This window comes from Capsicum annuum, chromosome 8, assembly GCF_002878395.1.
Source record: "Capsicum annuum cultivar UCD-10X-F1 chromosome 8, UCD10Xv1.1, whole genome shotgun sequence".
Classification (NCBI taxonomy): domain Eukaryota; kingdom Viridiplantae; phylum Streptophyta; class Magnoliopsida; order Solanales; family Solanaceae; genus Capsicum; species Capsicum annuum.
The window spans coordinates 158850853-158873967 of record NC_061118.1 but is presented as its reverse complement, the minus strand read 5'-3'; the positions used below and the strand labels follow the sequence as shown (position 1 = coordinate 158873967).

The 23115-nt window shown below is 34.6% G+C and overlaps 2 protein-coding genes and 1 pseudogene across 2 annotated transcripts; all 3 read left to right on the top strand.

Moving 5' to 3' along the window:
* The first annotated feature begins 1719 nt into the window (after positions 1–1719).
* Positions 1720–11020, top strand: LOC107839818 (methionine S-methyltransferase). The gene is made up of 12 exons (XM_016683453.2): positions 1720–2083; positions 4376–4569; positions 4678–4884; positions 5044–5139; positions 5242–5430; positions 5502–5690; positions 5786–6022; positions 6616–6750; positions 6964–7284; positions 7398–7577; positions 8584–9543; positions 10335–11020. Exons 1-12 carry the CDS (start codon positions 1840–1842, stop codon positions 10632–10634), a joined length of 3252 nt encoding a protein of 1083 aa, XP_016538939.1. The 5' UTR covers positions 1720–1839; the 3' UTR covers positions 10635–11020.
* Positions 11021–11496: 476 nt separating this feature from the next.
* On the top strand, positions 11497–17788 carry LOC107839819. The gene is made up of 18 exons (XM_016683454.2): positions 11497–11825; positions 11944–12061; positions 12448–12635; positions 12865–12972; positions 13496–13560; positions 13713–13818; positions 14304–14387; positions 14740–14886; positions 15018–15146; positions 15465–15532; positions 15758–15791; positions 15870–15954; positions 16321–16388; positions 16461–16574; positions 16674–16709; positions 16780–16866; positions 17131–17222; positions 17321–17788. The coding sequence occupies exons 1-18, from the start codon at positions 11691–11693 to the stop codon at positions 17490–17492; spliced, it is 1836 nt and encodes a 611-aa protein (XP_016538940.1). The 5' UTR covers positions 11497–11690; the 3' UTR covers positions 17493–17788.
* Positions 17789–17938: 150 nt separating this feature from the next.
* LOC107839821 lies at positions 17939–18783 on the top strand (annotated as a pseudogene).
* The last annotated feature ends 4332 nt before the right edge of the window (positions 18784–23115 follow it).

Below are 23115 nucleotides of genomic sequence, written 5' to 3'. Positions count from 1 at the left end.
ACTGAAAATGTTAAAAGGGAATAACAATATTAATACTTCCTCCGTTTCATAATTGATTATCTTACTAAAAATAAATATCCTAAATTAATTAATCGCTTATTATATCGAAATAGAACAAATTATATTTATATTCATTGATATGTATAAAGAATACAATAATAAAATTTATTATTTTATTAATAATTTATTATTTTATTAATTATTAAAATCATATAAAATAAAAAATATTCAATTAATACGGAACGAATGGAATATTTTTATTCTTGAAAGGCCATTAAGAAGTTGAGCGTGCTGATGTATATGATTGATGTACCCTGATAAAGTAGCACAAGCCTTCTTGATGATGATGTCCCTAATTTCCAATTTATTTTCTATTTAGGGTAAAACTAATAAACAATCAATTTAAGAGGTTAAAAAAGATATTCAACATAAAGATGTAAAATATTTGAACAAATTAAAATTATTTATAAACTGTAAAATCATAATTAGGGGCTACCAACTTATAATTATAATGAAATTTAATTTATAAATATTTTTTTGTATATTTATTATCAACAATAATATATATCTAGTGTAGTTCCACAAAAGGTCTGGAGAGCGTCTGCGTATATATAAACCTTATCCGGCCTTTGCGGGTAAAGAGGTTGAATCCAATAGATCTTGGACTCAACAAAAAAGAACGCATAAAATGGGACGTAGGTAGTACTAATAAAAACAAAATTAATAATAAGATATAAATCAAATGAAGCAATAGATAGTAATACGCATAGAGGAAGTAATACGCATAGAAGAAAAAGAAAGAGAGTGCACAACATTCGGCTACTTACTAACCTTCTAACTTAGTCCTTGACCTACACGTCTCTATCTAAGATCACGTCCCTAATAAGTTGCAGTCGTGTCGTGTCCAATCTAACACCTCTCTCAATTCTTCTCAGTCAACCTCTCTATGCTTTTGTTACATCCACCTTCTCATGCCTTCTCAGTTCTCACTGAATGGAGTATTCACACACCTCTTTTACATATCCAAATCATCTTAGTCTTATTTCACTCATTTTATTTGTCATCAGGTTACTTCCACCTTTCCCCTCGTATAACTTTGCCATTGTTATATGTTTCATAATCTGCTCACACATCCATTTAGGCATTCTCATTTCAGTTATATTTAGAGTTAAAAAGAAAAAAAAACTCAATCACATTTCTCTTTTGAAAATAAAAAATCTTGTTTGATCAACACTCTACTCCATACAACAAGGATGGTCATCTTATTTTAAATATGAGTCTCCATTTCACCACACAACCATATTATTGTGTAACATCATTAGCAATTTTTCGATATCCTCTAATCCCAAAATATTTAAAATTTTCTTTTTCAGATATAACTTGATCACTCATCTTCATGTCTGCCTCTGTCTCATGCATCACGTCACTAAATTTTGTTAAATAACTTACTCGTGTTGATTAGTTAACATTTTAAAATTTAACTCCACATGCTAGTTATTCAACAATACTAATATACCTATTCAACTCTACTCTTATACATCCAACCAAATAACTCATTAATCCTTTTTCCTTTTTAGTCTATAATTCAATTTCATTTTTTTCCTAAAATTAAAAGGAAAAGAAAACGTAGTAATAATAAAAGTTTTTTTCATTTTTCGTCTTTAATTCAATTTCATTTTTTTCTCTAAAATAAAATTTTTATTCCATTGTTCACTCAAAATACTCCAATATATTCGGGAAGTTTCATCTAAACTTTAGACCTCGATAAACACACACACTCTTCTTCACATTCCCAAAAACACACACACAAACACACAGAGCTTCAGTCGTTTTTCCTCAATGGCGGTGACTGGACTGTGTACGTCGACCGATGACTTCCTCAAACGGTGTGAACAGTCCGGTGATGCTGCTTACAGTATGCTCCGATCACTCCTTGAAAAACTCGAAGATCCGGTTACCCGTAAAGAAGCTCGGATCTTCCTCGCGTTGCTTCAAAAACGCTTTGATACTAAAGAAGATTCTGATCAATGCCTTCAAACTTATCATTTCCAGATTCAGGATATTGTCCTTGAACAATATGAAGGTTCCATTATTGTTCTCCTTTTGTAATTATGATCATTTTTCTGCTTTTATAATTATGATCATTTTTATTTATTTTTATGTATTTTTGATGGTCACGTTTGGTTAATTTACGTTGATTCGTGGATGTATAGATTTGATCAGATTTTTTTGTTTTATTCTTATCATATTTTGGTTACATTATCATTTTTCTCTTTTTTTTCTTTAAAAAAAAGTGTTGATTCTTAATCAGAATTGTCGTCTGTGTATTTGGTAAAAAAAAAAAAGAGGTTTGTGAGCTATTACTTCCTTTTGTCCAAATTTGTTTGGTGGAATTACTGTTTGTACAGTTGTAGAATTTGTCTCTGACTGCAATTTGGGTAAAAAAATGTGGTTCATGAGCTGTTATTTTCTATGTCCAAATTTGTTTGGTGCAATTACTATTTGTACAGTTGCAGAATTTTCCTCTGATTGTAATTTGGTAAAAAAAAAAACAAAAAAAAACAAAAAAAAGGTTTATGAGCCTATTACTTCAATTGCTATTTGAACAGTTGCAGAATTTGTCTCTGGTTGCAATTTGGTAAAAAAATGAGGTTCATGACTCATGAGCTATTACTTTCTCTGTCCAAATTTGTTTGGTGCCACTACTATTTGTACAGTTGTAGAATTTGTCTCTGACTGCAATTTTTTCAAACAATAACATGTATTAAGAACGAATATTGGAATCAAGGGTGTGGCTTAGCTGTCAATGAAATGGTCTTTAGGTTCAAATCCCAGTGGAGACAAAAGCTCAAAGTAATTGGGAGTTGGCGGGTTTCCCTGGGAATTAGTCGAGGTGCGCAAAAGCTGGCCCGGGCAGCATGACAACCATAAAAAAAAGGAACTCAATATTCAAATCACACCAAATTGGATGAGTTCACTTCCTACTCCAATTGTTGTTGTTCTTTTAGGGATGGAGAGAGTATTATAGTTTAATTTCACATTTTTCGATGGAGTAATGCTTCTATGAATTATTTGTAGTTCCTTTTAAAGAGGTAGAAAACATTAAGTTATGGTAGTTTTAGGTTCAACAATTTTTCTTTAGTTTTTAATGAAATAAGAGTTGTTCAAATGGATGTTGAGATTATATGGGTGAATCCAACTAGATTGGGAATGAAGCAAATAATTATTGTTGATGCTGTTTTAAGGGAATAGCAGTTAACATGTAATAGCCGAAAGAGAATTCGAATAAGTGTGGGAGGACTCATAGTTCCTTGGGTGAATTCATCAGGTACACAAGGAAATGTGAAGGGACATGTTTAGGGGTGATTTATCAGTGATATCTTTGTGTATATTCTATCTCTAAGGAGAGGATGTGCTTACATGCAAACCTTGTTGATGAAGTTGTTCCTTCTACATACCAAGGACATGAATATTAGGAGGATTGTCTTCTATAGGTATTCTATTAGACTTTGGAAACTTAAATTCAGCAAGTTAAGCTTGTATTCAGAATGTGTACCCTGAGCATAAAGCAGTTTTGCATAAGGGGTACCTCAAGTATGGAATAGAACTCTGGATACTTTCTTTGCAACTTTCAAACTCTCTGCGTGTTCACTCTTTCTTTCTGGCTCACAGCCTCTGTTGATTTCTCTTTATTTTCCTGGTCGTTAACCATTGACTATTGTTCTCGTCCTTTGGGATTTTTATTTATCATTCTTTCTCTTTGTATATTCCAAATTCACCCAAAGCATAAAGCTTTCTTTGATAAATATTAATAGCAAAATTGGATACTTCTACTCCCTGTGATCTCTTTAGCAAGTTGAACATTTTTTGTTTTTGTGCAGATGGAGATGCCATGACTTCTAATCTAATAGATTTTGTAAAACCTTGTCATATCCAGAACTTGAGAACATAATAAAACTTTTAACATCAAACCAGCAACTTCTGCCCAATTTCCTGCCATCAGAGCTCAAACAATGTCTTCATTTATCCTTGGAAATATCCTTATAGGCTTCAGAAATTGGTTGGTAAATATGAAGGTTTATCCCTTTCGCCATTTGGGAAAAAAAAAAATCTTGACACACTTGCTATTAGACTAGCGGATGTGTTCTCCTAAATGGTCAAAGGCAAGCTTATCATGTACTCAAGTTTAATGATGTAGTTTTAAGACATTGCCGGTTGCACGTTGATGACGAAGTCCTACTTATGTTCTTAACTCACTCTTACTATTAGTTGTTCTAATGCCATTCAGAGACATTACCACGGAAAATTGAAAGAGGAAATTACTTTTGTTGAGAGACTGCTTCTCTTAATACGCCTGTCCGTTTATTTTTTATAGGTTTCCAGAAACGAAAGAAACTGACAATGATGGTCATCCCCAGTATCTTTATCCCAGAGGATTGGTCCTTCACCTTTTATGAGGGACTAAATAGACACCCTGATTCCATCTTCCAGGACAAGACAGTTGCAGAGCTGGGATGTGGAAATGGATGGATATCCATAGCCATTGCTGAGAAATGGTCACCATCAAAGGTTGCGAACCATATTTTAGAATTCCTCCTGCAATTTTGAGCTACAGGAAATGATGCTTTTGTTGAGGCAATTGCTTACGAATACCTTTTTCTTAATATCGTTTTATAGGTGTATGGGCTTGATATAAATCCAAGAGCTGTAAAGATCTCGTGGATAAATTTGTACTTGAATGCCCTGGATGATAATGGTGAACCAATATATGATGATGAAAAAAAAACACTACTAGATAGGATAGAGTTTCACGAGTCTGATCTGCTATCTTATTGCAAGGATAATCGTATAGAACTTGAACGAATTGTTGGGTGCATACCGCAGGTATTCCTACATTGCATCCCATGTTATGGTTATCTACACAATTGCAATTTTCCCTCTTTAATCTGTACAGAGAGCTAGAGATTTTGAGTATGTTGTGGTCGTTTTATGAAAGTTTATGGTCGCATATTCTGACTTTCTGCATTTTGCTGCTGGATACAGATTCTTAATCCAAATCCAGATGCAATGTCCAAGTTGATTACTGAAAATGCTAGTGAAGAATTTCTGCATTCATTAAGCAATTACTGTGCGCTTCAGGTTGGATGATAAAATGGTTAACAACTCATTGATTGATAGAAAATGCCCTTGCTTCTTTCCAAACTGAAAATATGATTCTTAATTTTTTATAATCATGTCTAGGGCTTTGTTGAAGATCAGTTTGGCTTAGGGCTTATTGCAAGGGCAGTTGAAGAAGGTATTTCTGTCATAAAACCATCAGGTATTATGATTTTCAACATGGGAGGCCGTCCCGGGCAAGCTGTTTGCAAACGATTATTCGAGCGCCGTGGTCTTTGCGTTAACAAGCTTTGGCAAACTAAAATTCTTCAGGTGGATGTATTTCTATTTAATTGAGATAATAGTTACGATAGAATATGCCTCTAAACAGTAGGTTACTGCAGGCAGCTGACACAGATATATCAGCTCTAGTTGAAATTGAAAAAAGCAGCATGCATCGGTTTGAATTTTTCATGGGACTTGTCGGAGATCAGCCTATCTGTGCTCGAACAGCATGGGCCTATGGCAAAGCTGGTGGCCGTATCTCTCATGCTTTATCTGTGTACAGCTGTCAACTTCGTCAGCCAAGTCAGGTAATTCTTAAAGGGCGTTCAAATCTGGTAATTGTTTGAGGATATATTAAAGAGCACTGCAAAGGCCCGTAAAACTGATTCAACTGAACTGACAGGTCAAAAAGATATTTGAGTTCATAAAAAACGGATTCCACGATATCAGTAGTTCTCTGGATTTATCATTTGAAGATGATGCTGTTGCAGATGAGAAGATCCCTTTCCTAGCTTATCTTGCTAGCGTGCTTAAGGAGAACTCTGTTTTCCCATATGAATCACCAGCTGGAAGTAGGTGGTTCCGCAATCTGATTGCTGGCTTTATGAAAACGTACCACCATTTTCCTCTTGTAGCTGACGTAAGATGTTAACTTTGTCATTTTTCTTTTTTTGCAAGATTCTTTTGCTGAAATATTGGTGATTAAGAAGGGTTGTTGCTAGAGATGGCCTTGTAGAATGCCATGTGTGGATACGGATTTTGTTTTGTAAATGTTAGCATATAGTTTCTACTTAAAGGTTAAAGACTTGTGTTGTAGGGTAAATCCTTAGTTGTCATATTCCTCTCTGAAGTAATCTAGAAAAGCAACTTCCTTTAGTTTTCTGCTCAATGTTTTCACAAACACTAGTCAGCCTTACAAAGTTGCAATGGTCGGTGTAAAGTGCAAGTTAGGATGCACTGACGCTGTAGTTTTCATGTTAAGACATCAAAGGGAACTGTAAGTTCTATGGAAAATGTAATGCAACTAATAATTTGCTTAGTCAGCTGCTGCAAGCCATATAACTAGAATTATCTGATAAGTCATGCAACAGGCACATCTTTAAAGGAAGTATTTAAGATTTTAGCTTTTTAGTACTGGTCTGGGGGACTTGAAGTATCGTATCAGGATTGGTTTCTGCAAAATCATATTACATCTATATGTGTTCTAACATGGATGTCTCTATTTTATCTCAGAATGTTGTTGTCTTCCCTTCAAGGGCTGTGGCTATAGAGAATCTGTTGCGGCTATTCTTGCCACAGCTAGCAATTGTGGATGAGCAACTGTCACATCACCTGCCTAGGCAATGGCTGACCTCATTGAAGATTGAGGTATTTGCTCTCTCCATTGGATATAATCCCGTACCATTTCTCCCAGGAAAAAAATCATGTATAGTATTTGTTTCACTAGCCTGACTAAAAAGCACGGTTCTTACTAATGTTTCAACTACATGAAATGAGTAATATGTTTCTTCATATTTCATTAGCATTCTTGTAGGTTTATTGGTCATCTCTTAACAATTTTTAAATCCCGCCTTCATGCAGAAAAGTCAGACTGGAAGTACTTCGGAGGATGTCATCACTGTTATTGAAGCTCCACGTCAATCTGATTCGATGACTGAACTGATAAAAAAGTTGAAGCCCCAAGTTGTAGTTACTGGGATGGCGCAATTTGAATCAGTTACTAGCTCTTCTTTTGAGCACCTACTCGACACCACAAGGGAAATTGGATGTCGTCTGTTTTTAGACATATCTGACCAGTTTGAGCTATCCAGTCTCCCCAAATCTAATGGGGTCCTGAAATACCTTGCTGGAGCTCCTCTTCCCTCACATGCAGCTATAGTCTGTGGCTTAGTAAAGAATCAGGTAGGTTAATCTTTTCCAATAACTATGTTTTTAAAAGACTTTTAGGTCCTGACTTATCATTTGTTTCTATGTCACTTGGCTGATGTAGTTAGCTAGACTATTTTGTTTTTCAGGTATATTCGGATCTGGAGGTAGCTTTTGTCATATCAGAAGACGAAACTATCTATAAAGCATTATCCAAAACCATGGAATTACTACAAGGAAATACTGCTCTTATAAGCCAATATTACTATGGCTGTCTTTTCCACGAGCTGCTAGCTTTTCAGCTTGCCGATCGACGTCCACCTGCTGAGGTTAGTAGTTCGGCTTTTTAACAACTGCCTAATTGAAAAGGTTCTTAAGCCTTTGCTGCTCAGATATGTGTGAATTTGGTCTAGGGCTTTAGCCATTGGAAATAAGTTTAGTTTCAATCATAGCATTTTAAGGTTTCATTTCTGGTACAAGATCTAATCTGGATCATCAGAAAATGCAAAATAAATCAGGGAAGTGAGGAAAAGAGAAAGAAGAGAAGGCCTGTTTTTGTAACTTACTCTATCTCGATGTGATGATCATTTTTCTGGGTGGTATTTGTACATCTGGCTGTCCTAGATAATCATCTTACTTGTCTAAAAAGATCCCCAATGTGGGCAGACAGGAAAATGTCTGGCAATTTGGCTTTTTTTTTTGGCCCTTTTATTCATACTAAATTCTCTAGAGATAGTTCTGGTAAAGTTGGAATTTCCTGCTTTTGAAATGAACTGCATTATGCTAACTAAAAGTCCAAATTCCATCAAAACAAGTGCCAAAAGTGGGCTGGTCTGAGGTTGCACGGTCTATGCTGAATCACTGACTTGGGTCTCTCTGCTGTGGGTGGGTGGGTGCGGGGGGGGTTATTTGGGGCATAAAATCCTAATACTATTATTAAATAATAAATACTCGCTCCGTTTCAATTTATTTGTGTGATGTGGACTTGGCACGGAATCTAAGAAAGTGAAGAAGACTTCCGAATCTTCTGGTCTAAAAGTAAAGATATATATATGTACCAAAATGCCCTTTTATCTTGCGGTCTTAAGACCCGACATATGGAAAGTTGAAATTAAAGAGTTGTCAAAAAAGAAAAGTGGCATTCTTTTAAATGGATTGAAAAGGGAAGTAAGAAAAACGAATTGAGACAGAGAGGGTAGTAATGGAAGGAATTTACAGCACAAGATAATTTACATCCTGAGAAATGTGCACTTTCTATTGCCGTGGTTTCTTTAAACTAGTTGCTTAATGTTTGAGCGCTATGTACTAAAAATTACCTTCTACACATTCTCTCAGAGAAAAAGCGAAAAGTTGGAAGCACCAAAGATGATTGGCTTTCCTAGCTCTGTCTCCTCGGTTTTCAATCATGCAGAGTTATCTGTTACTGATTCAGACAATGCTCTGATTCACATGGATGTGGATCAAAGTTTTTTACCTATACCAACTCCTGTCAAGGCAGCTATCTTTGAGAGTTTTGTGAGACAGAACATTGCAGAGTCAGAAATTGATGTCACAAGCAACATTAGACAGCTAATGGAGAGTAGTTATGGTTTCCCAACAAACAGCAAGACAGAATTCATATATGCTGACTGCCCTCTAGCTCTTTTTAGTAAATTTGTACTTTGTTGCATCCATGAAGGTGGAACTCTATGCTTCCCATCTGGCTCAAACGGTAGTTATGTGTCTGCTGCAAAATTTGTGAAAGCAAATATAGCATATATACCTACAAATCCAGAGGAAGGTTTTAAATTGACGCAGAAAACAGTTGAAAGTTTTTTGAAGACTGTCAACAAACCTTGGATTTTTATTTCTGGACCAACTGTCAACCCTACTGGGCAGCTTTACAGCAATGAGGAGATAAAGAGTATATTATCTGTGTGCGCCCAGTTTGGGGCAAGGGTCATAATTGATACTTCATTTTCCGGTGTGGAATTCAACTCCAAGGGCTCGGATGGTTGGAATTTGAAGGACACTCTAGCAAAACTAAAATCTCAAAACCAGTCATTCTGTGTTTCTTTACTTGGAGGATTGTTTCTGAAGATGCTTACAGCTGGAGTGACATTTGGATTTCTGCTTCTAGACCAGCCTGCTCTAATTGAGGCGTTTCACAGCTTTCCAGGTTTGAGCAAACCTCACACCACTATCAAATACCAAGTGAAGAAGCTGCTGGATCAAAGAGAACGAACTGCAGAACTTTCCAATGTAGTCTCAGAGCAGGAAAATATGCTGGCTAGTCGATATAAGCTCTTGAAAAAGGTACCTTTTTTTTTTTCCTGGAATGGTTAATTCACATTATTAGATGTTTATTATCATTTCATTCTGGTTATTTCTGCATCAGCATTTGAACTTTAGTCATTTGTCAGTATGACTGATTACATTCATGGCTCCATTAGTAATCATCTTGACCAAATCACAGTGGATTAGAGTCGTTGCTTAGTCCATTTTCTCTATATTATAGATTAGTGTTTCTGCTAAACTCATCCAAGAATATGAATTTTAATAGTACTAATCAAAGCATCTTAGTTAAAAAGGAGCAGATTGCAGCTGTATGATGTGTCGGCTATTGGAATGAACTTTAAAATGAAGGACCATCGAAGGAATGGCAGAATGCTTTAATATTTTCATGGCATTTGTTTTAGTACCATTTGAAGAAAATTTGTCGTATTTACAACAACAACAAACCCAGTATATTCCCACCTAGTGGGGTCTGGGGAGGGTAGAATGTACGCAGTCCATACCACTACCTCTAAAGAAGTAGAGAGGCTGTTTCCGATAGACCCCCGGCTCAAGACATAGGACAATATACAAAAATATTTAAAGCATAAAACATGATAAAACTAACATAGATACAACATCCACAAAAGTAGTGTACAATACCAAACAAAATTTGTCTTATTTAGCCTCCAAAAAAATAATTTGTCATAAATAGTATCCAAGTAGGTGATTCTTGACTGTAATTCTCTCGTACAAAATCCTGTTTTATGTTTCCAAGTAGGTGATTCTTGACTCTAATTCTCTCATACAAAATCCTGATTTATGTGTAACAGACCCTTGAAAGCTGTGGTTGGGACGTGCTTGAGGCTCATTCTGGCGTTTCAGTGGTGGCTAAGCCATCTGCCTATCTTGGGAAGACAGTTAAAATCGGCAAAGATTCATCTTCATGGAAAGGCAAACTTGACGACACAAATATCAGAGAAGCCATGCTTAAGACCACTGGTTTGTGCATCAATAGCTCTTTGTGGACCGGAATTCCTGGCTACTGTCGCTTCACCATTGCCTTAGAAGATGGTGATTTCGAGCGTGCATTAGCTTGCATTACCAAATTTGGAGATATGGTCGGTAAATGAGAGATAATCAAGCCAAGACCAGCCAAACGTGTCTTTCCCTTTCTAATTTATTGTTTTTTCACAACTTGGTGGTTGTGAAATAAGCCCAATTTCCTGTGAGCTAGAAGTGCCTTAATGCCTGTTTTTGCAGCAACACGGCGTTTGTTTAATGCATTTGTATACAAAAACCCGTTATGCTCGATTTGATTCTTCCCGTGAAATTCCCGGAGGACTATAGGCTGTAATTCGTTTATTGGAATTACATTAGGTTCACAATCTAGAAATTTTCTTCTGCCCCCACCCCTCTTCCTTGAAGAGGTATATTTTGGCTTCGGTGGGATTGAACTTGATATGTAAGTGATACAACATTTTGGATTTATCTGACAATTTCTACTGAGTAGACAAAAGCTCATCCGAGGAGACTCAACTATTGGAGAGACTACAGATCTAATATAATAATGTTGAATCTATCACAACATTTTCTACTTAGAAAATCAAAACAAATAAAGTCGCAGAGCTTTCGCGTGAAAATTATGTTTTTAAAATTGTCTACATCTACCAATAAGAAAATTTTTGTTAACAACAAATAAAATAAATTTCTATCCTTCAAGAATGTTGCGCGGTGATTAATAACATGGGTTGAGCACCATGAACTCTTTAGTTTAATTTCCAGAGATAAAAAATTAGATAATTTATTTTTCACATACTACATTAGTTACTTCAGTTTCAAGAAAAGAAACAAAAAAAAATTATCTATTCGTTGGTTGCCACATCTCCCCACAAAATATTACCTAAAAAAAAGAAAAAAAAAAAAAAAAAGAGCATAGTGCAACAAAAGGACAACCTCATAAAGTGATACCAAAAAGTAAAAGTTACGAGATTTCTCAAAGGTTGGGGTGGATGGGTCAAAGATTACAAGATTACTTGTCTAACGTGTCTAACGCTTGTTCTCATGTTATTCTTTCACTCAAGTAGTTGCTTCACTTCTCTACGTCCTTCTAAAACATGATGATAATAATAAGCTGAGGAAAAGAATCACTGTTTTTTTTTCCTTTGTGTTTTGATTCTTGAATTATCATGATGGCATTTCAGCTACAACTGCAGCCAAGTATGATGAAAAATGGAGTCACTCAGTATCCTTCTGCAGTTAATCCTTTTAGGAATAGAAAAAAAGTTACTTTTCAAGCACAAGCCACTCCTACAAGAACTCAGGTACATTCTTGAATTTCTTGTTTTGGGACACTTTCAAAGACCACTCTTGTATATCACAGTATATGTTTACTGAGGTGTATAGATACTGAAAATAGGAAGATTTGAATATTGTTTGCAGAGGATAATGGAGGGAATTGCAGTAAGTGGTGAAGTTGGTGGGGCTGGTGGTGCATACTCATATAGTGCATTGAAAAGATTGGACCAGCTCTGGTCTAAAATTTGCTCTGCTTCAGCAGGTATATATATAAATAGTTTTCATAATGCATACATCCTCCATTTCAATTTGTTGGTCTGATTTTGACTTGACTCCAAGTTTAGAAAGTAAAGAATACTTTTGAATCTTGTGATCTTAAATCAAAGATATGCAGAATGTACCGAAATTTACTTCAATCTTGTGGTCTCATGTGTAAAGTTAACTAAAGAGTTGCCAAAAAAAAAAAAGGAAAGAGACATTCTTTTTGAAATGAACTAAAAGGGAAATTAAGACAAACAAATTGAAACCGAGGGAGTGCATTTGTGTCCGTTACTTGGGCCATTATAACTATACTTGTCCCATAGTCTATTTGTTACTCGGTATTCCTGCACCAAGAACTGATATTATTCTTTAATTTCTTGTTTTTAGTTGTTGAAGAACCCCAGAAAGTTGTTTCTTCTGCCCCCGGATCAGTCAAAGATTCTGAGCACGTTGGAAATTTGGAGGAAATGTTTGATGTCATCGTTTGTGGAGGTACTTTGGGAATCTTCATTGCCACAGCATTAAGTTCCAAAGGTCTTCGAGTTGGAGTTGTGGAAAGGAATGTTTTAAAAGGGGTATTCTATTATACTCCCTGCCTTAGTGGGATTCGTTATGCTATTTAGAACTAATTATCTGCTTAGGAACTATGTTGCTCGGACTCTCTAAAAATGCTGCTGCACTCGCAGCGTATCCTCCAAAAATGCACTATTTTTGGAGGATCTGACATGCATCCGTTGAAGAGTCCGAGCAACATAGCTTAAGGGTCTAATAATGCTCGACTTTTATGGGAAATTTGATGAACAGAGGGAGCAAGAGTGGAACATATCAAGGAAAGAGCTACTGGAACTTGTTGAAGTTGGCATTTTAACTGAAGATGACATTGAAGAGGCTACTGCTGCCAGTTTCAACCCTGTATGTTCTCTTTCATAGAATCTATTGGATATTTTTCGAAGTTCCATCAATAAGCATCCTCAAAGGCTTATCCTGTGGAATGTCAATAAAATGTCTATATCACTGTTCTGAACCTGAAAGGAATTGTAGTCTCGATTAGTCTTCACAGATAACAGGATTTTTATTTAGGTATTTGAACTGCTCTTGCTTTGTGAATAACATTATGTACCTTGATTTTTTTCGTAAAATTTACTAAGTTTTGTGCATAAAGTTATCCAAATTCTGATAATAACGATCTTTGACCAGTGCGGACCTACCATTTCTTGTTTGAAAGACCTATGAAGTAAAAATTTTCTTTCCTTTTTCGAATGTACTTGGTTGGGGGTGAGGATAGAGAAAAAGAGGGCAAAGTTAAAGATCTTAGTAAAGTTTATCAAGTATATTATATTGAAATGATATCTAGGATCTTTTTCTTGCTAAGGGTCCTGTATTGTTTTATAGGCATTGTTACTTATTCTCTTTTGGCTTCTGAGTGACTTTGCAGAATAGATGTGGATTTGAAGGGAAGGGAGACATTTGGGTCCAGGGCATTCTCAATCTTGGTGTTTCGTAAGTCTGTTTTCCATGTCTTGTCTTTCTGGAATCCCTGTGCAGCCAACGTTTTCCATACCTAATCTTTTCTGGAATCTGTATGCAGCCAAAGTTCATAAATGTAAAGTTTTATTGTGTTTGCTATTATAAGAACGTCAAACTGCTCGCAGGCCTGCAAAGCTTGTGGAGATTGTGAAAGAGCGTTTTGATTCCCTTGGAGGTGTCACGTTTGAAGGTTACAGCGTCTCTAACATATCCGTGTATCAGGATGCAGCAGTATGCTTACTTACTCATAAATGTGGCTATTTAAGGATGCACTTTATCACTTAGGCAGCATCCTAGGTTAGGCTAAAAAGCATGCTTTTCTTTATTTGATTTCTAATTTGGGCATTGGCTTTTCCCTTGATTAATTTCGTGTTAACCTCAAATGACTTCTGTTCAATTTCGCCAACCTAAGAAATGACCAGAATGAAGAGACTGAGATAAAAAGACTGAAATTCTAAGTACAAGTACACAATCTTTCAAATAAGAAAATCACAGAACTCTAGAATTCTTTCATAGAGAAAAACTTGGAAGTAGTACGAAAGTCACAAAGGGTTATGAAGATGGCTTGAGGGATCATATGATATCTGGGTTTCTTTCACTCAAAGGGTTTCACATTAGCATCAAAAGAATGCCGTCAATGATCTTTCTGCTAACATTGAATTCATAGTAGATGAGTAAAGTTCATCCAGATATTGCTCGTACTTTTCTTCTTACAGGTCTTGCAGCTAAAGGAGGGAAAGTCTTTATTCTCGCGTCTCATCATTGATGCAATGGGCAATTTTTCTCCTATTGTAAAGCAGGTGCAGAATCTTTTCTTAAAGCATATAACTGTAACTGTTTCTTTCTGTGAAAAAATGATTTTGGTATCATGTTATGTAAGGGTCAGGAGAGGTAAGTCCCAGTTAATGTCCGGTTATGTTACATCACAACAATATGGTTAGGTTGGAAGATAATCAATAAAACAGCTCTCTTATTATAGCAACTTAATTCTCCAAAAATATCATGCTTTCAAGGATTACTTGGAACACATAACCCTTACTCCAACACTTCTGATAAAAGTCTGCTATGTCACACTTAGTTCCTCTTTAGATTCTTTTTTTAGTTGATTTCCTAATGTCTTGAACTGGCTCTTATGATTGAAAATTGCTTTAGATTAGATGTGGAAGGAAACCAGATGGTATGTGCCTTGTGGTTGGAACTTGTTGCCGTGGTTTTAAGGAGAACTCTACAAGTGATGTCATATATAGCAGTGCTTCCACAAAAGAAGTTGGCCAGTCACTAGCCCAATATTTCTGGGAGGTAAAATGATTTAATGAACTTGGAAAAGCATGCAATGTGAATGGCTAAGATGCTTTAAGATAATCAGTCATGCACATCATAGTCTGGAAAACTGTTGTGCTTAGCGAATAACAACGTTCCATGATTTTCAGGCATTTCCTGCCGGCTCGGGTCCCATAGACCGAACCACTTATATGTTCACTTATGTTGATCCTCAACCTGGATCTCCACAGTTGGAAGAGTTGCTAGAAGATTACTGGGATTTGATGCCAAAGTACCAGGTAACCTTTTTAGTATGCTATTTGGGGCTTATGTTTGACATACTTCTATTCTCCTCTTTTTCTTATTCTGGAAGCTGTAGCTTGTGTTGTTCCTGGCAAATCGATATTATTTAGAGGAAAGTTAACCCCTGCAAGATTTGAAGCCGGTCAAAACATCTGCCAAGGGAGTCATGTTATTGCTTTTGTTGTTGGGGTTAGCTTTGTATGTCCGGTGCTTTAGATTTTAACAGTAAATGCTATCTTGTTGTATAAATTTGTCATTTCTCCTTAGTAATCTATTCAACCTCTATTTTTTTTTTTTCCATTTTGAATTTGTAGGGCGTGTCTTTTGACGATCTGGAAATTTTGAGGATAATATTTGGAATTTTCCCAACGTACAGAGACAGGTAACCATTAAATATAAAGTCTGTGCTTAGGCCATGACTTATATCCATAAGATGCTATTGTTGTTTCACTTGCCAAGTAAATTTGTTTTTCCATCGATAATTGAATAACTGAAGCATCTTTAAATATCTACAACACCTTGTGTTTTGATACATTATCAAAAACTTCTTCATCACTTTTCTTTTTACTATGCCTGATAATTCTGTCCCCTTTCATTTTGATGGCAGTCCATTGCCAGCAGCTTTTGATCGTGTTTTACAGGTTTTTCGTCAAACCCTTTAAAGACATGATATATTGCAGTTGCATACCAATAGAATACATGAGTTTGAATGTCTACAGTTTGGGGATGCTAGTGGCATACAGTCACCGGTTTCTTTTGGTGGTTTTGGGAGCTTGACTAGGCACTTGGGGAGATTGACTACTGGTAAAAGTTTGTCTTATCTCCATCTGTAACATCTTGCTAATACATGAAACTTACTTTCAAGAAGAAAAGACTAATGATGCATATGTCAACCAGCTTTCCTCTCTTAGAAATTTGACTAGTTTAATTAAAAATGTGTTAGATTTTTGAAATGGACGTAATGTTTTAAGTTATGGCGGAAAAAAAGTTAAGATTGCAGATTTCTATTGTTGCTTCATTCTGATCATTGCATGCTTTAATTGTTATCTGACCTTTGCCGGCTTAAAGTTTGACCTGCAAATGAGCTTGTGCATAGCTATTTTCCCGCATGCAAAAAATGTGGCTTCTGGTGCACTGATTTTTTCTCCGGTATTTCTCTTTGGGGGCTAGGTATATCTGAAGCACTTGAAGGCAATTTTCTAGACTTTAAAAGCTTGTCAATGTTGAATCCTCATATGGTGAGTTTTGAGCTGATACATAAACACTTGAATAACTCAACTATCACCACACTTATGTATCATATTCTGCAGCCAAACTTGAGTTCTTCCTGGTTATTTCAAAGGGCAATGTCAGCAAAGAAACAGTCCAATGTTCCACCAGATTTCATCAATGAACTTCTTTTTGCCAATTTCATAAGTATGCAGGTACGCCATCATAATTCGATAAGGTGATCAATTGCTTTGATATTCTTACTATAGGATTTTGAGTTCTTTACCGCTTTTGTTGTTGTCATCAACTTGCAGAAACTAGGGGATCCGGTCTTGAGACCTTTCCTTCAGGTGAACTATCTTATTCTGGTACATGGTTCCTGTATCTAGAACTAATATATTTTCATCTTAATTGATGTAGGATGTTATACAGTTTGGGCCTCTTGTGAAAACACTAGGCCTCGTAATGTTAACGAGACCTCAGATTATTCCATTGATATTCAAGCAGGTAAATATATGGTTGCCTTTTCTTATTACTCATCTTTGCATCCTGCACTAAGGAGCAAGGAACTGCTCATTTTATTAAATATCATATCCTTCAAAATATGAATTTTTGGGTCATTTGCACAAATAGCTTTTTCTTCTAGCGCGCTTCTTAAAGGTTCATCCAACTAGTTCTAAAGGAAAACTGTACCGCACTCTGTCTACGGTCGCAGTGTAAATGTTGTGTTGCATATTGGTGAGGAAAGCTAAACCCTGGATGATTTTTCAGGTTGGAATTCCTGTGCTTCTTGACTGGTTTGGACATTTTACCATGCTGGGATACTATACATTTCTCTCTACCTTCCTCGACCCCGCAATTAGGTAATAAGCTTTTGTAATATATATTTCCATTTCTTGTATGATATCTGACAGTAAGCACATTGATTTCCTAATGCATTGTAATTATCCTTCTATGTTAGGCCATTGATAGGATCATTTCCAGCCAAGATGAGATATGAATGGAAGCGTCGACTAGAAGCTTGGCAATATGGAGCTGGTTTAGACTACAAACTGAGTCCCTCTGAAGCTCACGAGACGGCTAAAAGATCAGATCCTAGTAAAGAAACTTATAGTACCAACACCCTTCCATGATTCCCACCAGATTATTAATTAGCCTATGTTGCACGGACTCTTCAAAAATGTCAACAGGTGCATGTTAGATTCTCCAAAAACAGTGTATTCTTGGAGAATCCAATACGGGTGCAGCGTTGAAAGTGAAGAGTCCGCGCAACTCGGTTATTAGCAGCAGTATAGATCATGAAATGTATATGCTATAATAACCAGCTGCAGTAGTCAAATGATTCAGTTCTCACACCACATTTATTGTAAATACTACTCTATATCATGGTTATTGGTCAGCTTAGTTGACAATGACTCTTTATCTTACAGTACTTCTCACTCCCTCACTTTCTCCCCTTGAACATTCTCGAATAGTCTATATATATCACCAATGAATAATATTTTTACTACTAGTACATAGTAGAATACTCCAGAACCACCCGCTGCCCTTGCTTCCATATCTGTATATAAATTCCAACTCTGTAAACCCCAAAACCAACAATAATCATCTCACTCAAGTTACATTATCAAAATTGCCAATATAACCACTGCCTTGAACTTCCCAGCACACATACACCAGAAAAATGGAAAAAGCAAAAGTCTGTGTTATGAATTTTCTTGTCTTAGCAACAATCATAGCCACTTCCATCAAATACCCAAGCTCTAATGCCATACACACGTCCATTTTTTGACGTAATGTTCCCACAAGAAGACCCTTTCAAGATTCTTGAACAAACCCCACTTACAGTCCCTAAAGGGTTCATCAATGATCCATCAATCACCTTATTAGCCCGTTCAGACTGGAAAGAAACACCAAAAGAACACATCATTTCACTTGACATTCCAGGAATGAAGGAGGAAGATATAAAGATCGAGGTCGAAGAAAACAGATGAGGAAGAAAATGTTGAAGGCGAGAAATGGCATAGAGTTGAGAGAACTTGTGGAAAGTTCTGGAGACAGTTTAGGCTTCCAAGGAATGTTGATTTGGAAAACATTGAAGCTAAGTTGGAGAATGGGGTGTTGAAGATTGCTGTGCCTAAATTGGCTGAGGAGGAGAAGAAAAAGGCTAAGGTGGTTAGTATTTCAGAAGAAGTGAATGGTGTTGCTGGTGGTGAAGATGTTAAAGCTACCAAAGCTGTAATGTAAAGGAAGTGTACAATGTGATTATTGTCCATGATTAGATAAATCTATGTTTGTTGTTGTGAGTTATGGTTGAGTTTGGGTTGATTTAGGTTATGCAATTAATTTACAGAGATCAAGAATGTGATAATGTAAGAGTTTCTGTTTGTCTTGTGTTATAAAAAATGCAGAATGTTTTGTTGACTGTTTGTTTCTTTTTCAAAAAGGAATTGTTTTTGATTCAATGGAGTTTCTCCTTGTTTTGAATCATACGTAATAGAATTGCTTTTTGAATTATTATTTAATTAGCTTCTTTTTAAATATTTTAGTAGTTGATTCAATAATGAAATAACATCAACTACAAAATCATTCACTCTGTAATTATAGAAAATTTTGAGAATTTTTAGGTTTTGATAAAGTTGTATCATGGATTAGTTCTTAGCCTAGTTTTATTTGTTTTGGTGAGGAATATATTGAAGCAACAAATTTAAGGTGAAACACAGATAACATAGTTTTGATTTATTTGATATTTTTTGAGATAAAGTTAAAATTCGCAAATGTTTTTTATATTTTATTTTTTTAAGATTACTTTATAAATTTATATCTAGAAAGGTGATTTGAACTTTTTATATCTATAATCTATAATTTATATCTATAATATATTAAAAGTGTGAAGACGTTAGAAAAGTGATTTGAACTTTTTGTCGTTCATTAAAACGTTAGAAAAGTGATTTAAACTTTTTGTCATCCATTAAAAGTCTTTCTTTAAATAAAAACTGTCTTTTCACTATTTTTTTCAATTTATTATTTAATTATCTATATTATATTAATAAGATTGCTAAAATATATGGAAGGAAAATCAATTAATATTTTTCTTTGTACTAACCAATTAGAAAAATACTCTTAAAATGGTTAAAATGGGATAGAAAAATATTTCTAAAAATAGGACTCTATTAAACAAATACTTCTATAAATATTGAGATGCCTAAATTGGTGGATGCTTAATTTTCTAATTCTCTACTTCTTCATGTTTTTTGTCAACATAATAGAATTCAACGTGTGTATATATTTTCTTTGTTTTCATTCAAGTTATTCTTTAGGGTCAAAATTTTCGCTCAGACAAAATTATTTTCATCAAAATTGAAGCTTTGTCATTACTATTGTATTATTTTGTTGTAGTTTACAGGTTGTAGATGAATTTACAGGTGGTAGATGAATGTCGGTCGGCTTTGAAGAATTTTTTTTAGATAAAGATTAAATTTAATTGCATTGTTTTTATATCTCTGTTATAAGAACTTTTTTTGTGTAAATGTTAAGTTTAATTGTATTATTTTGATATCCTTATTATCTATTATTTTGTTATAGTTTACAGGTGGTAGATGAGCAAAGGCGGATCTAGGATTTTGAGGTTGCGGGTGCCATGTCACTTTTAACGTTAAAGCTACTACTCAAAAAGGAGAATTTTTATGGGTGTCCCACTGAAATTTGGCTTGTTAGTAAGAGATTTTTGATGGAAAATTTCATTGAAACATTGTTGAAGAACCTAATTTTTACGAATTCAGTTGGAAATCAGTTAATTTTTTGCTATGCATTTTGTTATTTACATTGCCCCAAATAAGACAAATATTTTATCGACTTTATAGACTTTGAGTTTCGATTTGATTGTTTGTCTTTTCAATTTGTATAGACAAATAGATCAAATAATAAAAATGTGATTAGTACTAAAAATACTATCGAAAATAACCTTTCTATTACCCTCCCAGACCCCACTATGTGGGAATACACTGTGTTTGTTGTTGTTGTTATTACTATAAATTGTGTAAATAAGAGTTAAATTCAACTTATCAGTCAGCGTGGAAGTACAAAATAGTTGCCAACATTCAATGGATATTTCCAATTCTATTGTTAAAATATGACAAAATGACCTTATGGACCCCCGTACTATGTCGGTTATGTAAGTTGGACGCTTCTACTTACATGCTTGTCATTTGGACCCTTGAACCCATTAAAAAGCAATATTTTGTACCCTTTGACCGTTGATCTTGCCTATGTGGCATTGAAACGGTGACTAGGACAAAGAGAGTGTAGCCACTCGCCTAGGGATGCGAATGGGGGTCAAATTTTGGTCAATTTTACATTAAAATGATTAAAAACTAAAAATATATTAAATTAAAATAAAAAATAAAAAAGGATCCTTTTTTACCCTCCATATTTTTTAATTTAAAAATATTTTTAAAAATAATTTTAAAATATTTTTAAAAATTTAAAAATATTTTTAGAAATAAAAATATTATTTTTCCCTCCGCACCCCCCCCCACCCCGTCCCCCCCCCCACACACCTCACCAGCCCCGTCCAACCCCTCTCCACCCCACCCTCAGCCCCCACACCCCTCTCAGCCCCATCCCACTCCACCCTCATCCCCCACACCCCACCCCAATACTCTTTCATCCCACCCACCCACCCACCACCACCTTCACTTTTTATTTTTTATTTTAATTTTTCCTCAATTCAATTCTTTTCATTTTTTTTAAAAAAAAATAGTCTGTTACCCCCCCCCCCCCCGAACTATAGTCAAAAAAACTGTGACACACCTCAACTTCAGGGGGGGTCCTATTGCCCCCCTGAACTAAATAAAGTGTATTATCTACACCCTTGACTGCCTACGTGGTGCCTTCGTGTCACAATGCGTGTATAAAAATGCTGGCGTGTGAAGACATTTTTTAGGTCTCCATATCCAAGAAACACTTGCCACTTGTCCACAACGAATTAAAAAAAACTTTATTTAAACCCTTCTTCCTCCATTATTCATCCTCTATTGAAGAAAAAAAAAGAGGAGAAGCTCAACGACTCTTTTTTCCTCTACAAATTCTTCTTTGAAATTTCATTATTCTTCGAATTTCTCTTTGATTGGGGAAGACAAAGGTAATTTTTGTGTAAATTTCTTATGTTTAATCCATGTAATGTCGTTATTAAAGTTTTGATTTTTGATTTGTTAATGTAAATCTGATTAATCCAAAATTTAAAGTTTTTCAGCACCATTAATGAAGTTTTTCATCTCCATTAATGAAGTTTTCTTTTTCTAAAATTTTATGATTAGAAATGAGGAAATACGAGTTGAATAAGTTATGTATGGATGAGCCTGATTCAATGATCAATGTTGAAGTGCGATGTAAACATGGAATTTTATTGCAAATGCAGACGTCTTGGTCAGATCGCAATCCCGGTAGAAGATTTTGGGTGTGTCCTCATTATGATTGTAGGGGGTGCGGATAACTTTAATAGATCTATTGTAATGGATCTATTTTTATTTGTGCCTGGATATTTCTTAGCTTCTCTAAATATTTTTATTTTTAGTTTATTGCTCATATCTTGGGGAGTGATTAACTGGTATTTGATTAAATATTTTACTGTAGTATTCTTTAATTTTTTCTCTTAGTCTTTGTAATTCTTCTATATTATTTTTGATGTATTTTAAATATTCTATATCTTTTATTCTAAAATATTCGGTTAAATTTTCTTTCATAAGCATTTCTTCTATATCTTGTCTCCAATATTTTAAATACTCATAGTTTATCATTTTATTCTAAAGTAATTGCTTGTTTACTAGTTTTTGTGTAATAGTCTATTCTAATTGTACTATAATTTATATCTGAATTAAGGTTATTAATACTATTAATTATCTCTCTTTCTTCTTCTCTTAATGAGTTTTTTATGTTATATAAACTTTTATCTATACTTTTTTCTAAATTTTCTAAGGTTTCTTTTATCTATATTAATTTTTCTTTTAGATTTTTCATTATTTCTTTGAGTCGGTTTCTATAATTAATTTCTCCATATAGGTCACTTTGGTTTTCTCTAATTTTTCTAATATATTTTTACATTTTAGTCTGAATAATATCTATCTGGGTAATTATCTAGGTATAGTTGTTCTATCCAATTTATAATTTCAATTTCATAGTCTAATATTCTTTCTAATATTATTCTCTTAATGTCTATAATTTCTATATTTCTAAGTATATATAAGATTAATATTTTAAGGTTATCTGTCATTTAAAATTGGTTAAATACTTTATTATAATATTTTTTAGTTTTTAATCTCATTAATTCTTCTATATTTTCACTGAGAAATTGTATATATTTTATATCTTTAGTCCTCATATATTCATCTAAATTTGTTTTCATTTGTTTTTCTGTTGATTGTATATTTTTCATATTCATTTTTCAAAATTCTAAATATACATAATTTATCATGGTTGATATGTAGGTTTGGTATATAAGCATTTGTAAGAGTAGTTAGGTAAGTGTGGTATATAATTTACTCTAGTCATAAAATATTTATCAAAGATTTTTTCTAATATGATTTTTCTTATGTCTGTAATTTATATATCCTTAAGTACATATAAAACAAGTATTTTAAATTTATCTACCATTTCGTCAGATAAATAAGTATTCATTTTTCATATGATGATTTTTCAAAATATTCCCTTCAATCATACGCATAACAAAAGATGATCACTTTAGATTACTATATACTA